The sequence below is a fragment of the Lethenteron reissneri genome, chromosome 16 (genome assembly GCF_015708825.2).
Source record: "Lethenteron reissneri isolate LAM-NWPU_2019-01 chromosome 16, ASM1570882v1, whole genome shotgun sequence".
NCBI classification, from domain to species: domain Eukaryota; kingdom Metazoa; phylum Chordata; class Hyperoartia; order Petromyzontiformes; family Petromyzontidae; genus Lethenteron; species Lethenteron reissneri.
In genome coordinates this window covers 4,302,099-4,319,924 of record NC_083794.1, presented here as the reverse complement: position 1 = coordinate 4,319,924, position 17,826 = coordinate 4,302,099, and the positions used below count along the sequence as shown (strand labels likewise).

General features: G+C 43.1%; 1 protein-coding gene across 1 annotated transcript in view; it reads right to left on the bottom strand.

The window, feature by feature from the left end:
* The window catches only part of LOC133343101 (protein furry homolog-like), a 160,297-nt gene that overhangs the window by 27,332 nt on the left and 115,139 nt on the right, over positions 1-17,826 (bottom strand). The window contains exons 4-10 of the mRNA XM_061552605.1: positions 17,513-17,652; positions 14,170-14,266; positions 7,699-7,778; positions 6,333-6,413; positions 4,912-5,080; positions 3,915-4,007; positions 448-546 (exon numbers count right to left, since the gene is read on the bottom strand). Of these exons, the coding sequence (XP_061408589.1) occupies positions 448-546; positions 3,915-4,007; positions 4,912-5,080; positions 6,333-6,413; positions 7,699-7,778; positions 14,170-14,266; positions 17,513-17,652 (759 nt within the window). The remainder of the gene's footprint in view (positions 1-447; positions 547-3,914; positions 4,008-4,911; positions 5,081-6,332; positions 6,414-7,698; positions 7,779-14,169; positions 14,267-17,512; positions 17,653-17,826) is intronic.

The following is a 17,826-nucleotide window of genomic DNA, read 5'->3' as shown; positions in this document are numbered from 1 at the left end:
ATTTAATTACCAATTGCTTAATGGTGGCAGCCATTCATCTGACCCATAGGTGGCAGCCATCTCAAGCCAGAGGACGAGAGGACTCTAGCCGCCACGCATATAAAGGATTTATAGTGAAAAACTTTGTTTTTACTGGTTATACTTATTCACAAGCGACCTTCGCCACAAACGATAGCTCAAGGAAGTGGCTTATCACGTAGACATTTATAGTAGCCAAAAACTCTAAACGCATGTTGATTCTAAGTGTGGAGGAAAAAACTGGAGGACCCTGATAAAAATCCATGTGACCACGGGGAGAGAAATAGCGAGAGAGAGAGAGAGAGAGACGCAAACTCCAAATATAACAGCATGCGTCAGGGTCGGGATCGAACCCATGCCTCCTGTATACCAGGCAAGGTAGTTAACATCTCCGAGCCACCGTGGCGCCCGAAGAGATGCACGCCTCACCAGGGAGTGTTTTCTGCGAGATGACAACTCAAAGGTGGTCTGGTAGAGTAGTTCCACAAAGGTGCGCAGGCACGGGACGTTCACTTCATTTTTAACCGTCTGGAAACAAAAAAAAACACACGAAACAAAACGCAACATTAATTATATACGGCACCCAAACACAGCTCTGTAATGGAACATGCGGGTAACTGGCCGTTCCGTTTATGGATACCCCCCCCGACTAAAATAATGGGGAGATATTGGAGAAAGCAACATTGGAATTCAAAGCCTCTATATGTCTCCAATCAGTCTCAAAACATGAACTAAGTGGCTTAACTCTCTGCTGATACACTTTGCACAACATAGCCAGCGTGATTTGCCCCAATGATGTGCAAGCGGAGGTCAGTGACATCTAAGAGGGTTGTTGGAAATCCGTTGGATATCTATCAATGGATTACCATGTACATTCGTATCGTTGAGGCTGACGAAGTCGAGGGAGATGCCAATGTATAGCAGCTGATGCATCAGCAAATCTGGCTGTGACGGTCCCACCTGATGACGGAGACTTGTGTTGCCTCCGAAACGTCGTGATTTTTTATTTTTTATTGTTTTATTTTTATTAATTTTAATTTCATTTTTACCTACGTGACTTTACCGAAAGAACAAAGAGTATGAATCCTTGCAGTCATGAAAGCTTTAAATCTCGAATATAGCAGAGGTATTCTCCACTCTCGGTGACTGGGCAATTAGAATCTCATGGATCCCCCGTGAAGGCAAACGGCGAGCTACATAGCATCCCACTGGGTGGAACAGTCATCGGAGCAGCGCTCAACCCGGCCTATCATCCTTCCAGGGTTTACAAAATGAGTACCACTTGCAGGAATTCACCAGTGGCCACCCTATGAATCAGTGTTCTTCATTGCAATGCCCCTGATGTGCAGCCCCTGGCAATACACAAATGTGAAAACACCCCATCATGCTGTCCAACCCCAATGGTTTCAAATGTGTGGCGGCCCTCACACTAAAGTCGTACTAGCGAAAGTGGCCCACCTCTGAAAATGAGTGTTGAACACTGCGACAAATATACTGGTCCCTGCCACAGGACTGTGGAAATTCCATGAATACCTAGGGCTGCCATTGGAAGTGCCGTCTTGATATATATTTGCATGCAGAAATACATTGACCCTTGGCTTATTGTTAAGTGTTAAATGTGGATATGACAAAATACATTTCTGAATACACAACGAGCAGTAAAATAGGTAGAAAAGCAATAAAAATGTGGCTTGTTTTTTAGATTCGTAGCTTAAATATTTAAAGAAAAGCTTTAATATGAGAAATAAAAAATATATATTGTATGTTACTATAAACTTCGCATTAGAAAAGGTGATGGCAAATATAAGCAGTAACATTAACATAACAAAATATCGCAATATTTAATTAAAATTAGGTTATTGCTCCATACCCTTGCGATAATGAATTGTGTGCCAGCTTGGCCCCTTATTGCGATAAATGTGCACACTTTAATTTAATTCCTTCCAGGCTATTCTCATCCCACTGTAATCTTCCCTTCACCTCCCTTCAGTACATGGACGCCACTATTTCTGTGCTCCCCCTAGAGCTACATGAAAGCCATTACTGGTAAGGCATGCTCTACTGCACATTTATAGCATTTTTAAATTCAGCACCTTCGACTAAATCCTAGTGCTTTTATATCTCACAAAACGCCACAAAATTGTCAAGCCACACTGATTAATTTCTGAGCTATCAGCAACTACAGAAAGAATCTAAATTAGTGTTAAAGTGTTCGTGGTCATATGCATAGCCTATATCAACAGATCTCCAAATTGCTGTGATGATGACTTGCTATTTAGCATACTGAATTGAACTCATTGTAATGCAAGAGTTTCCAACCGGCTGGGTGGTGCCTTGCAAATGGCAGGTTGACAGTGGAAATCCCAGGGCTAGGCTTTGACTCATCCATCTATTCCCCTAGGGTGTATAAAATAAGTACAATTTTGCAGGAAGTCAATAGAGGTGGTACATTTCCATAATTCGACCCTTTCACAGGAATGTGCCATTTATACCACTGACTTAGGGCCATGATGGAGATCAACACTGCCTCATGTTCTTTTGACCAGGGATATAATCCAATTTGAAAGTATGCTTAATACCTTCCTTTGCTTTATATATATATGATTACCCCAGGCAATTCTGTAGCCTACAGATTACAGAAATAAATATAATGTTCAACTGCAGATCAGCACAAATGCACACGAAGTGACAGCTGAGAATAAAATCATTGTTATTTTAATCAAAAGGTTCAGCTGGGATATAGTTGAGGTAGCAGAGCAGCAGGCTTCCAGTCAAGAGGACCTGAATTCAAATCCTGACTCAGGTCATCCAACCTCAGCCCCATCATCATCAGTGTCTACACGGTCAGTAAAACGTATTTAGTAACACACCAAGGTGTGCTCACAACACTTAGTCTTGAAAAGTAATACAATCTTGATTTGAAGCTTTTGTGACTGCAGGAATCTATACTCTTTGGTTCTTTCGGTAAAGTCACGTAGAAGGGAAATAATAAAATAATACAAAATATAGTTTTATTTCTTTTATTTTATTATTTCCCTTCTACGTGACTTTACCGAAAGAACCAAGAAAAATGAAAACAATTTCAAGCTATTGGATTATAATATCTGATAAGAGTAATACGTGATGAGTAACTGGTTACTCCCCAATATATGGCATAGAAATGTGGAATTTCCATGCAACACTGGCTCAGGACGTATTCACACACCATTTTAAGCTCCGTGAGAACAGCAACATTTTTGAACCGGAAGACACCAACATCATTTTCCCATGTGCAGGAACACAACACAGGGGGGGACGTGGTGACATCTGTGTCTCTTAACACAGCCAGGCAAACCAGAAATAGCTTAATTTATCAGCCCAATGTAATGGCAAGTCCTAGGTCCCTATGCGTAACCATGCGGTTCACAGCAAGGTCCACAGATTGGCAAGAAGAATGATAGGGAATGGTTGTGAACGAGACACCGGAACATTCATCAACAGTGAAAGTACCACTGCAATTCACAGCTGTGCAGATGATGGAAAATGGCTAAAATGCAATGAGCCGAATTCTATTCGTTTCTGTCAAATATGCAGCCATTGGAAAGATAGTTCGGTTTGATAGTCTTGTTTGACCCAAAAACTCATTAATGCAAAAGACACTGAACCATTTGTTACGTGCTCTGTTACTGAATTAGAATTTTAAAAAGTATGACATTGCATGCAATGAGTGAGACTATATTTAAATAATGTGCGATCAACAACATTTTTGTTATTAAAAATAAGTATACTGTACGTTACAGTATTATTTCCAATAAATGTAGTTTTATGCCATGTTGCATCACGTGGTTTCTTGTTTTACCATTAAACATCGGCTTGCAGACACGTACGTGCAATTGAGCGTTTGTAATGTGACTTACTGCTGCAACGGGAATTAGAATTTCCACAAAGAGGCCAGCCAGGGCGTGCTTGATGTCCTTATCCTTGACTTCCAGGAAGTATTTGGCACACTCCTGCATATACAAAGACAAAAACACCCCCCATAGAGCCTTAACAGACAGTTGGGGCAAGCGCTGTTAGTGAGCACCAATAAAAGCTGGCACGGCACACGAGGGGGTGGTTGGCCAGCACCACACCCGTCCGCCTTTGTCTCCCTAAGTGGCAATGTTTCCACACAGCACCAGGTACTCATTTGAGGCCGAGTCGACCTAGGCCCAGGATCGGTTCAGATAATTGTCACTGGTGTTGACCGTGAGCGGGAATCGAACTCGGGTGGCTGGGTTCGTAGCGCGGCGCGCTAACCAACCACTACACTCCTGTGCTTGATGTCCTTATCCTTGACTTCCAGGAAGTATTTGGCACAATTCTGCATATACACATGTATACACACGGATAAACATCCCCTGTTTAAGCAATGTGAGGCAAGTGCTATTAGCCAGCACCAATTAAGGTCAGCAGGACAAACAAGGGGGTGGGGTGGCAGAAACACACATTCCTGGATCATTTTGTCTGCACAGTACACGGATGCTGAACGCACAGCGCACCAGGTGCTCATTTAAGCCAAATCAATCTAGGGCAGGGCCAGGTAAGCCTAACGGACCAAATCCCACAAGAAAGCACGTTCAGAAATTGACATCGAATTGCCAAGTATCACAGTGCGCTGTGGTAATGAATGTGCCTCCATTATCCACACAATCTCATACAAACACTCCACACACGCACATATTAACATTTAACCATGGGAATTTGGGAGGCAAAAGCTCAAACACATCTATGTGTGAACAAGGCCGCACACATTATTCACGGGGACACAAGTTGGCCTGGCTGAGCATTATTATCGCACAGAGCCAAAGCGGACAGGGTCCATCGTTGTTCGAATGTGCTGTGTGTATGAGGAGGCAAGAGCCTTCTCCTCACCCCCATGAATTGAAAGGAGTCTTCAAACTCTTCCACCGGGTACATCTTGACCCTGAAGAACTTTAGGCCAACGATCAGGCTGATGATGCTCTGAACGACCAGGGGACTCTGCTCTTTCTGCCGCAGCTCCTTCAGCTCCGTCATGAACTTCTTCCTCACCGCCTGGAACCTGGCCAGATTTAGGGAACACGTGGCAGAGGGGGGTACCATGAGCTCATCATTGAACCCTGAAGCTACGAATGTTGCTCTCGAGCGAGCCAACTGAACTCGGTTCGTGTAAGCGGCTGTTACATTCTGCCGGAGTCACCACCACAACTTGTACCACCAGCTACATAAACTGGACTTTAAATTTTGATTTAAAACTTTCGTGACTGCAGGGATTCATCTTCTTGGTTCTTTCGGTAAAGTCACGTAGAAGGGAAGTAATAAAATAAAAATAAAACATAATAAAATTATTCTCACGACGTTTCGGCCACAACGCAAGCAGCCGTCCTCAGGTGAAAACCAGGTCCGTCGAGGCGAAACGTCGTGAGAATAATTTTATTATGTTTTATTTTTATTTTATTACTTCCCTTCTACGTGACTTTACCGAAAGAACCAAGAAGATGAAACTGGACTTTAACAACCCCTTTTTCATAGGACAACCGAGCCGTACTGTATCCGTGCCAAGCCAGGCCAGCTTGGCTCAGGAAGCACGAGGTTGTTTTAAAAGCAGAGTCGTACCGATGGCCTCACACGCAATGGACACGTCGAGACGCACGTAGTTCAATGAACTGACGTCACACGCAATGGATGTATTATCACCGCCGCTTGGCCCCAAGCAAGGTTCAGATGTTTTTGGAGGTCCAGCGTGGCATTGTTTGGTTCTGGCTCAACTTTGAAAAAAGCCAGTGGAAAACCACCCATTACTGTAAGGGGTCCTGCGTCGACTTGCAGCCAGTGATAAAGGAGTCGAACACTCTTTAAGGAGTAAACAATTGTGTGGCAGTGCTATAGCACAAATCCCAAATCACGTGCAAGTTAAAAGTTAGATCTGTCCGGGTGGTATGGTGGCAAGAGTGCTCAACTCACAATGGAAGGCTGGGATTCAAACCTTGGTCAGAGGGTTAACTCAGGCTAGTATCCCACTGGACTCAATTCAAAAGTTCATATTACCGTGAGAAATCAGCAGTGGTTTATCCTATGGAGAGACTGGACTATCACAGGAATGTGACATTTTCTCCCCCGGGGCTCAGAGCTACTGACAGATGTGAGCTAAACCCGAATTTTTGTAAGGCAGGGAGACACTCTGGCTTAATGCTGGCTTTCTGTTGTTGCGTTATGCACACCTTACATATTACAGTATGAGATACTTTGCAACTTTGGAGAATTGCAGTTTGAATGCCAGCGGAGTGTTCTGCAGGTGAGCGAGCGACACTTACTTTGATTGTGCTAGAACGCCAATCACCTCCGCATAGAGGTCTGCGACAATGTGCAAATTCGCAGTGTTCGGTCCATTGTACCTGCAGCGGCAGCGGGGATGTCACCGTCAGTGGACAATTCACCCGAACATAAAAAAAAACAATAAAACGCACCACCACCAGAAGCAAGTTTCTCTAAAATCCTATTCCCACGCGCTTCATTTCGACATTTTAAACACAACCGAAGTGTTTATTCACTGTGATTTCACACCTTTTACGTTGCAGTAATATTATTGTGCAGTTTTTTTTAAAGCTATAATTGAACTTGTGAGGAGTGTCAAGGTATTTTGTTTTACCCTTAGGCTTCACAAGCATTCCATATCCATGGTGGAATGTGCTTAAATCGACTTTGGACCACATAATATGGCCAGCTGCTTGCCAGGAACAATTATCCAAATATGGGCAAAATGTTACGTTATTAGTTGGATGTTAGTTTTACCATGTGTTCCTTACATTAATCAAACACTCTGCCCAACGACTCATATTGAACTAGCTATGCATGTATACTTGAGTTTACCATTATAAAACACTTATGAAAAAAATATTCAGTACAATTATTCCGTACATGACATTTTTAGCCAAGTTAATCATAATTATACTCTAATAATAATAATCCTGTGCATGCATATGCCGCTTGCTTAACAGCCTCCGCACCTCAAAGCTCCTTGCGTCACATCCCATCTCAAACATTCTAAGGGGAGCCCCCATTTCCAGCTGTGCCTGTGCAGTACAAGTTGGCTCAGCACTGACCTGCTGGTGGGAATTAGTCTGCCGGTAAGGGGCGATGATTGCCATGTGTAATCCCAATTGAGTAAGTTGTAGTCCGTATACCTATACTGATATACATCTGATAAGTTGCAGATGCTTTAAGAGAGCCGTCGTTCAAATAGCTACGCTGAACTAATGCGAGGTTCAATTTGAAAACCAATTTTTACGCATTCATCACGCGTGATAATGCAACGACAGTCATGATAAGTTTGCGATGTTGAAAATAAAGTGGAGCTCTTCGTATGGATTTGCCTGTACTATTATTTTCTCATCCTCCATACTTCGTCACACGCATAGTTCAACACAGCGAAACAATAACAACTGCATGTGATTGCCTGGGCGCGGTCTCACATTCGGTGCACTGACTCAACCGATTTAGATCAAGCATAGACTAAAGCTCAAACATTGAGGCAAAACAACATCCTAAGGAGGTGCACGAAGTTCAATATGTAAGCCCCCTTTGCTGACAGACACGCAATGTAACTGGTTGCAAAAATATTATTAATTACGTGGTTACACTTGCTGTCAGGAGAATGTGCATGATGTCGGCAAGACTTACCCTTCTTTGGGTTTAAAGTGCTTAAAAGCTAAGTTAATCACATCTTGCAGCAACGAATCTGGAACAGGGTGGACAGGAATCTGCAAAGTAAACAAAGTGACATTACATTATAAACTGGAAATATTGCCAAATGCTCCAGGCACAGTTTATGCCTCGCCCCATCTGACCTTAAAAGAACGTTTGCCGGCAGCATTCTCAAAGTAATTATGAGCCGTGTGCCTATTTTAAATAGGCGATTTGACTTTTAAAACGCAGTGATTTCAAAAGTCCCAAAAGAGGCCGAGGAAATCTGGACAGTAAAGGTAACCGTGAGCGAACCATCATGTTTAAAAAATGGAATGCCTAAAGCTTTTTTGTAAGTGTTATTCGAGTAATCACAATCATCACCACCACCATCAGCCATGATCTATCTACTGCTGAATAAAGTGCCTCTTAAGCCATTCCCATCTCTAACTACTTCATATGTTTAACCTCTTTTGAACTGTACATAGCCAACCTTGCTAATCGGAGGTGCTCCTTATTTCGATTTCCCACTAAAATAAACATCTATCAGTTTCCACCTCCGATTAGCACGGTTCGCTATGTATGGTGCGAAAGAACTTCAACGTACATAAATACATATTGTTAACGCTACCGATAATGTGGTATGGGCAGGTGTCTCTGTAGTTAGAGTGCTTCACATAGCATCGGACGGTTGGGAGTTCAAATGCCAGTGAGGGGTCCCCTCAGGCCAACATTGCTTTGGTGAATGATAAAATAATAAACGAGATTTGAAGTTTTTGTGACAGCAGGGATCCATACTATTTGGTTCTTTCGGAAAAGTCACGTAGGTATAAAATAAATTAAATTAAATCACGACGTTTCGGGCGCAACACAAGCGTCCGTCATCAGGTGGGACAACCACAGCAAGAAACAATTGCTGATTGCTGTGGTTGTCTCACCTGATGATGGACACTTGTGTTGCGCCCGAAACGTTGTGATTTAATTTATTTTAACTTTACCGACAGAACAAAAGAGTAATAGCCAACTCACAGGAAGTCAACAGTGGTCATGAGCACTGCCCCAATCCTAGTTTTAGTGGAGACAGTTTGACTTTACGAGACATGAATGAGTTGTAATCTTTAATTGGTTGGATTAGCTGAAAATTGCATTTTTAAAGCCACTAGGTAATTTTCTACGGGGAATTGCTGAAGTCGTGATGCTAGCTGTAAAAATGTTGAGTGAAGCGCTCTGCTTAATTGCCACCCTTAAATTCCTCTTTACCACATGCAGTCACTAAGTGTTACATCCTCATCGGTGCCTTATTTTCCATAAATTCCCCACATCAAATGTTAAACTTGTACTATTATCAACCTCAATTAGGACAAACTTCGGCAAGGTGAACGTTGACAAATGGATAATGACATTACTGTTGCGCGTCGCTGAGATATTCAACGTCCATACAAAGAAAATCAATAAGGACAATTTATGATGTCGGTCATACATCGTGGAAACTAATTAGCCTCCAAATTTCCCAACACTTCGCCAAAGTGAATTATTTCAGATAAAAATGCTAGATCACAGCATTTCAAATTACCAATGCTCTTCGAGACAAAAACACCCCACCACATTACTCCTCGATGACACTGGCTGGGGAACCATAAACCGCATTAAGAACATCAACAGGCCAATGCACACATCTCCTTCATGAATGGAAATTTAATGACAAGCCACAGTGCAATTGTGACTTGTGTCTCTATGGGTTTACTATAAAGTTCAGAAAGATATATACAGACACATAATGACCACATCGAGATACACAGAGACCCATAGAGATACATTTAAGACCAGCCACAGTCGTGTGACTGTGGCCATGCAACCCAAACTAGGAACCATTAAGTAAACCAGTGTAGTTTTCACTCCTTCAACAGAGAAATATCAAAACTACACAAACTCTCTGTCTCTCCTGAAGCCCTCTCGTGGCTATCAAACCTCGACATTGGCATTAGCTCCTGAACGTAATTCCATACACAAGTGTAGAAATGCTATTCATCATAATCTGGGTTTTCAAACAAAATTATTTAATACAAGGTCCAAAGTATGCAACACAATTCATGTCTTGTCTTCACTGTCTCTGTGGGGTTCTCAAGAAAAATATACTTTTTTATGATGCCCTGCCCCATCAATTGTTTTACGTGTGCATTGTAACACTTCCCCAACTACAGTTGAAAAGCTCCCCTCAATCGGCAGCGGGGGTTCATGATAACGCTCATAAAAAATATCCAATATAAGTAAAATCTTTCACGTAGATTTGTGTTGGTATGGTGGAATAACCCGACAGAAAACAGGCTAAATTTATCAATGGGTTACTCGTTAAGTAGGCAAAAAAAAAACAATCAGCCTTTTCGGCCACGGTGATGACGCCACACGCCAGGCAATAAAATCACGCTTCACGTCATGATGCTTCCTTGTTTACATCAGTCAAGAGAAAACTTTGGACTAGAAGCCGTCTCTCCATGGTACGAAACGACCAAACCACCGTGTGTGCTAAATTACATCATGAATATGTGAATCATTCAGACAATGCATTCTGCATGTATATGTCTATTGGAAGAGATGGAAGAGTGGACCATGGGTTAATAATGGGAACACTCATATATTTTTTATGAAATAACTAGCTTTACTACCCGGCTTCGCCCGAGACTTGGATTCTAGTCTTGGATTAATACAGGGTCTACCGCGGAGGGTGGGGGGGGGGTGGATCCGTGACGTCAGCAGGCACACTGCGTAACGCTGCCGCATGCGGGTGATGTCACAGATGTGACGTCACCGCTCACTTGCCGTGCAAAATATGCATTATTGCGCCCCCCCGCCCCCCAAAATACAAAAGTAAATTTTTATACTTTTTGCATTGTGTAGTCTGGAAGCTACCCACATGCCAAATTTCAAGTTTGTTGCATGTCGGGAAGTATCCTAAGCATTTCGAACAGACACACATTCACAAATTTCCCTTTTATATATATAGAAGTTATATCTTTGCCATTTTAAGTTTTAGTTAAACGCAAAATGACAATATAAATGCTTTATATTGTGGCACGAGGCCAGCCTCTACTAACGAGTCTAATAGACTCTGGTAGTCTAATAGACCCTGGTGTTTTGGAGAATGCATTTGCTTTGGTTATTTAAATTCTGGTTTATACTGTGTGCACCGACCTTGACATAATAAGTACTGTATCCATCTGAAACATTACAGTTCTATCTTATCTTATCTAGATTTGCAAAGCGCCTTTTCCTCGGCACTTTAGAGCAATTATAAAATTGTATACAAGATGACAATTATTTGAAATAAAAAATTGGGTTATTGAAAGTGGTGGTGTAGTTCGAGTGATGGTAGAACAGGAGAGAGTGAAACAAGAGGGCTTGGGATAGGCATGGCCGCATCTTGGGGTGGAGGCGGGGGGGGAGGCGACAGAAAGTTGGGGCGCGGGAAAGTAATGAGGCATTGCACTGGGAAGACAAAGGGGGTCGGGGCCAGGGATGGGAGCTGGGCCACTGCGAGTGGAGTAGGCCGCCACTAATAGGTGACAAAGCCTTTGCCGTTGCAGCACCAACGTTTTGGAACAACAACAACCTTGTTTCCCTCCCTTAACATCGTAAATCTTCCTTAAAAAATATCCCGAAGCAGAAGATTAGCGCTGAGATACAGCAGTCACATTTGCAATGCGATTTGTAACTTTGATCCTTACCCGTGTATCGATAGTTCAATGTTAATGTGGCATTTTATTGAGGGAGTACTGCTGTGCGGGGTTATCTTGGTGTGGTCTGGGACTAGATTTGAAGTTTTCGTGACTGCAGGGATCCATACTCTTTGGTTCTTTCGGTAAAGTCACATACGTATAAAATAAAACAAAATAAATTAAATTACATTTAATTAAATCACATTTAATTTATTTTGTTTTATTTTATACCTACGTGACTTTACCGAAAGAACCAAAGAGTATGGTCTGGGACTTTTTTTGTTGTTTTGCTGCCTTACCCAAGCTTGATAAATCGGACTGATAGGTTATGCATTTATACTTAGTGATTTGCTTAACTTTTCTCTATTTTGAACTCCTATTGTGTTTTTGTATTGTTTACTGTTGTAATTTGCTGACTTGCCCATAATGGACATCTGTTAAAGAGCTTCATACCTCATAGGATTCCTCCTGCAGTCTGAATAAAGATTATGATTCTGAATTAAAAATAGACATGTCAATGCTTAAAAATGCAACAGTTGCCTACTGGCAAAAACAAGATTTGTACATTTTTGGAAAAATATATTCCTGGGTCTTTCGGAAAAGTCACGTAGATAGGTTCAAATAAAATAACAAAAAAATAACAAAAAACGACGACGTTTCGATCACAACACAACAAAAAACTACGACGTTTCGATCGCAACACAAGCGGTCGTCTTCAGGAAGAACCTATCGACGTGGCTTTACCAGAAGACCCAAGAATATGAATTCCTGCAGCCACGAAAGCTTTAAGTCAAGATTTTGGAAGAATGTATGTGGAAATTAATCATTGCTTAAGGATCGGCTCATAATGCATACACATTAAAGAGACGCTCATTAAGTTCACATTTCCAAACCAAACATAGCGTGTTTGTTACGAAAATAAGACTTTTTAAAATAAAATTTCCCAAAGAGAAAATGCATACAGAAGGGAATGCAATCCATCTGCCAATCCATAATCATGACGGCTTTTTTGCCTTTACAATATTTAAAATTCTCTCCATTTACAAAAATATATATATTCTTTCTTTATCCGGTAGAACTTCACTGAGTCACCAGACTTTCAGGATGGTCCTCCATTTGGTTCTTTAGCAAATTCGTTTGTGGATTAATAAAGATGTTTTTCTTTTTCCCCCAAATGTATTCCAATCGCACGACTGGCATCTAGTTTGGCAGCCTATCCTCTAACCCCCTCCCTGCCACTACCACCGCCATGTGTTTTAGAAAATCTCGCAGAAAGAGATTTCATGAAACTACTTCTCACATCTGTTCAAAGCGCCCTTTTGTATCCGCACAATAGAAGGTGCATATTCCCTCCCGCACACCACGCGCACCGACCTTGAAACTTAAATGTTAATTCACGTGACGATAAAATGGCATTTTTTTTAGAGCTACAACTTTTGCAAATTAAGTAAAATCCTAAGATTAACGAGATGACATTTTGCGTGCAGTCGACGCTGACCAGGCTGCGTAGTCCATAACTCGCTACTCTTGAGAACCTGGACTAATCACAGGTGACTGCCCAGATTGAACCTCAAGGGGTCTCAGTGGTCGCGATTAAACGCTCTGCCTTGAGTCACAAAGCCACCCTTCCTTCTTACATATTCAGTGCATGCAAAGAAAGGTGGAGCCAACCAGAAAATATACGAACACGGGGGAATAGAACACAGCAGTACGGAACTGTACAGCATCTCGCAATTTGGCTACATTTATATGCAACCGCATTGCGAGATGCTGTACAGAGATAGTTGATACGTTGAAGTTTATAGAGAAAAACAGACAGATGGAAAAAGAAAAGAACGATCTTGAGGCTGGATTTCAATGGAGTCATTAGAAAGGATGACTCCTGAAAAGGAGTTCCAGATTATTGGGGTCAGCAGAGGAGAATGAGCAATATCCCACTGAGTGAAAGTTGACTGGGGGCTTTAGAGAAATGGTTGGTTGCTGGAGCAGAGAGTACATGGAAGGGAGTAGAGTAAGATGAGTGGGAAGAGGTAGGCAGGAACAAGTCCATGGGGGATATTGAATATGGTGAGAGGGATCATAAATTTGATCTGGGATTGAATTGGGAGCCAGCGAAACGACTGGAGCACTGGGGTGATGTGGTCTTTTTATATCCTCCCTGTGCCCTATCACGATTCTATTCTTGTTCGCTTCTGGCTCCCTTTGTTGTTGTTATTGTAATGTTCTGCTTGTTGTTGTAACAATCGGACCTCATGCCCTTACTGGACATCTGTGAAAAAGAGCTTCATAGTTTATCAGATTCCTTCAGTACAAATCAATATTCTGATACTGGAACAAGCTGCCCCTACACGTCAATCAGACTCACAGGCTATTTTTCATTCTTTCCTTAAACTCTCTACTTAATTTCCCTCCCTTACCCAAATGCCTCTTCCCCCTCCCTTACCCATCATTAACACCATCATCATCATCATCCCCTTTACAAACTTCCCGACCCATTCATCATCACTCGCTCATCATTAACCACTAATTGTCACTTTCATCATCGTTCATTTCACACACAATCATATTCATGCAACTACCCTCCTTCTCATCGACTCGTCTCATCTCATCACACACTTCTGCTCTACAAATAGCTGACTCTTTGTTCAGCGCCTTGGTTAAAGCATCATATAAGTTCAAAAATAAGATAGGATTTTCGATGCGAAAACACATGGTGCATTCATAACTCTAAATGGGGTGGAAAAGCGGACTGCACCTGCTTGAGGACTTCAATCAACACAAGGCAGAAGATGAAGTCGATCGCCAGCTCGCGTTTCTCCATCACGGGGTCCCGCTCTCGTGAAGGCTCTTCCCTGCAAACACGGTAACAAAGCAAGCACTGCAGGGCGCGCTCGGATGTCAACACGGGGCTTAGCGTGCTCAGACAAGTGGCACACCAGCCGTGCCTTTGATAATTAACTTGACGCAGAGGCACTCGGAGGCTCGCGTGTAAACACATACTGGCCTCTGCACAACACAAGCCAGGGCAAAGTTTGTCCGCATTCAGTCACGCAGACTGTGGGAGGGAGAGCCATCAGCGAGCACCTATTAAGGCCAAAATATGCACTTTTAAATCTAAATTAAAAACTCATTTCTATAGAACTGCTTTTCGTGTTTAGTTTGTTGTCCTTAACCCGCATCTCCGATTAGCATGGTTGGCTGCGCATGGTGCAAAACAAGTTCAGCATACATACATACACAGAACATCACACGAGAAGGTGGTGTGGCCAGAACTGTGCCTGGCCCCCTCTTTCTCTGCGGTACTAAGGTTGGTGGCCCAGGAGAGGCTTACGTCAAGTTCAGACATCAGTTGCTAATGGTCTTGTGCATGAATCAATACCAGTTTGTTGAGATTACAATGCGGTGCGAGCATCACAACCTCACGGTTTATACATACAGGCATGCAGGTGAATGTGAGTATTCTCACACGTACGCGTGTACACAGAAATACCTACTTGAATGCAGTATATAGTACTGTACGGCACTGAACAATATGAGGGCCTGTATAATGATAGATATGTAATAATTTCTCTAATTTTGTACAATTCAATGTCAGGTGAGACTGCAAACATTGGAATGATTGAGTTACTGTGTGTAAATGGAAATTATAAATATATTACCAATATACTGTAGAATATTGTTTGCATCGTATACACATGTACTATACAAACAACGCAATAATGCAACTTTTCACATCGAAGAATAAGATGCATCAACTGTTCCAATTTGAGCATTAATTAAATCAAATCAGGTCCATTCTCAAGAGAAGATAATCTGTGCTCATCTCTGTTGAGAGCTAAGCCAGAGGGTTGAAACATTCACATTCCCATGGCAGGGACCAGTTTGTCAACTTGAAAACCAACACGCTTGAAGGAATTGGCAAAATTTATTTTTAAAAATTATTCCGAAGACTATGCTGTGTGTGCCGCATGTAGTAAATGTCGCAAGAATTCTATATGAGCGGCATAAGAGCATCCCTGAGCTATTGATATTTTATGTCCAGTCGAGGCATTAGATGATGCAGTCGGGGGGGGGGGGGGGTTGCGAAGATAACTTTGACTTTCACCGTGTAAAGCATTGATTTTTCTGTCCTGAGACTTCTCAACCAAAACTGATGTGTGGAGGGGGGTGGGGGGTTAGCTGGAGGCATTCAGTTATCTCCCCTCACATTTGTATGTAGTTTAGTTGACCGCTCCACTGGATTTATGGCTCAACCACATTGCTCGCGCATCCACCAATGCAATCCTTGGCTGCCTCGTCTTCCCATTGCGGATGTTCATTGCTCGGTACATATTTGCATGCCAAGCTGACGTATTGCACGTAGCCTGGTATGCTGCACACCAAGCATGTGGCAATAACAGCCGCCATTCACTGTTAAGTGGTGAATGTGTCAGGCTAGGTGCGCACTTTGAAGCCAAGCCGAGTTAACATTGCCCAGCACGAGGTTATAAGAAACCGGGTGTTACAGATGTAGTGTCGTTGGTATGAGTACCGTTGTGTAGAGACAGTACCCTGTGGGTGGTACTGTAGGGGCGGAGCCTCTCCCCGGACACCGGATGGGCATACCAGGGGAGGCTGGGTAAATAGGAAGGGGCACGTGACGAGAGGTGGTGTGGACGGGGGTGTCAGGGTTGAGGAACACGTGAGGTTGGCTCTGAACCCTCACGAAGGATCGGGAAAAGAGGCGTGGCCAAAGGCGGGGCCTGGCCACGCCGTAAGGATAAAAGCCGAGCCCCGGGGGGGGATTGGGGTCGATGCTGCTGGAAGAAACCATCGTCGGCGGCGGGTCTTCGGGTCTCTGGGTGCCGCGCACGTGGACCAGGAGCGCGTTGGCTGACCCGGTCCGGTTTGTAGTTGCCCATCCAGAATGTAAATAGCTATATACACTTGGAGTAGATGGCTAAGTGTAGGAACGGTGGGTTACCACCTAATGTTGTTATTCCGTTAAGGGTTATGTGATGTTAGTTAATAAACCGTGTTGCCTCCAAGTTCTAGTGTGCGCCTGATTGGACCCACTACACAGGTTAAAACAGCTCGATTTTTTAAGTAAAGTCAAAGTGGACCACAAACGTAGGTTTTCGTGGGTGCACTGTATAAGCTCTCTCCCGACGTGTTTCTGGGTAGTAATTCGGGTCCTCCTCATTCAGGAACTGAATTCAGTTTGAGCTCGCAGCAAAAATTCAATTCAAAAATTCAATTCTGAAATTAAATTCGTGTCCTTCTTCGGGATATGAATTCAGCTGAAGCTCGCAGCAAAAATGCAATTCAATTAAAAAACTAAATTCAGAAATGCAATTCAGGCCCTTCTCCTTCAGGATCTGAATTCAGTTGAAGCTCGCAGCAAAAATTGTATTCAATTCAAAAATGCAATTCGGGTCCTCCTTCAGGAACTGAACACAGTTGAGACGTGCAGGAAAATTTTCATTAAAAAATGTAATTCGGGTCCTTCTCCTTCAGGAACTGAATTCAGTTGAAGCTTGCGGCAAAAAGAAGCTGCCGGCACACGGAGAGCGAAAACGTCAGACACCGTATGCCAAGACAATAAAGGGGATTTATAACCTAAAAAAAAAACGAAGCGCTCAAGTCAAAGTGTCTCCCTGCTCCATCAAGCAATGGCGTAAGCATTCATCTGCAATGGCGGACCCTGGCTCAGTGACCGAAACTCCACATTCTGATGGCTGGGGCCAGCAGTGTCTCCATGGGACAAGCAGTGTTGCCATTCCACATTGGGGGCACTTACTTTATCTGAACCTGGAAGGATTACAGATCGGGTCAACCCCCAACTAGGATTTGAACTTGGAACCTGTAAGACTCATATCCCAAAGGCACACACTGACACACACACAGACAATGTACTGATACACACACACACTGATGCACTGGCTTATGTATGTTGAACTTATTTCGCACCGTACGTAGCCAACCGTGATAACCGGAGGTGCGGGGGAAGGACAACAATCTAAACAAACAGACAAAACTATTCTAAAGGAATGGACTGTCCATAATCGAGGTGTTAAACTGAAATGAGCTGCACATGCTCCTCAGTTCTCAGGACTCACCCTTTGGATTTTGTGCTGGAGCGTGGCCGATAGCTGTGTGCGCCATCCTCGCACGCGATCTGCCGCCGGTACCAGTCGAAGAGCGTGCGCAGCAGGGAGGGCAGGCAGTACTCGGCCACTGCGCTCAGCGAGCTTATGAGCTGCCGTCAGTGACACAACAACAACGGTGACAAGCTGGTTAACACGTGCTTTCTGCATCATGCTACTTACTATCTGTAAAAGAATTCGGTGAATGAGAGCACTTGCCTTACCGAAGCAAACGGATTATTGATGAAACAATAAGAAACAATAAGAAAAGGTAATAAAACAGCAGG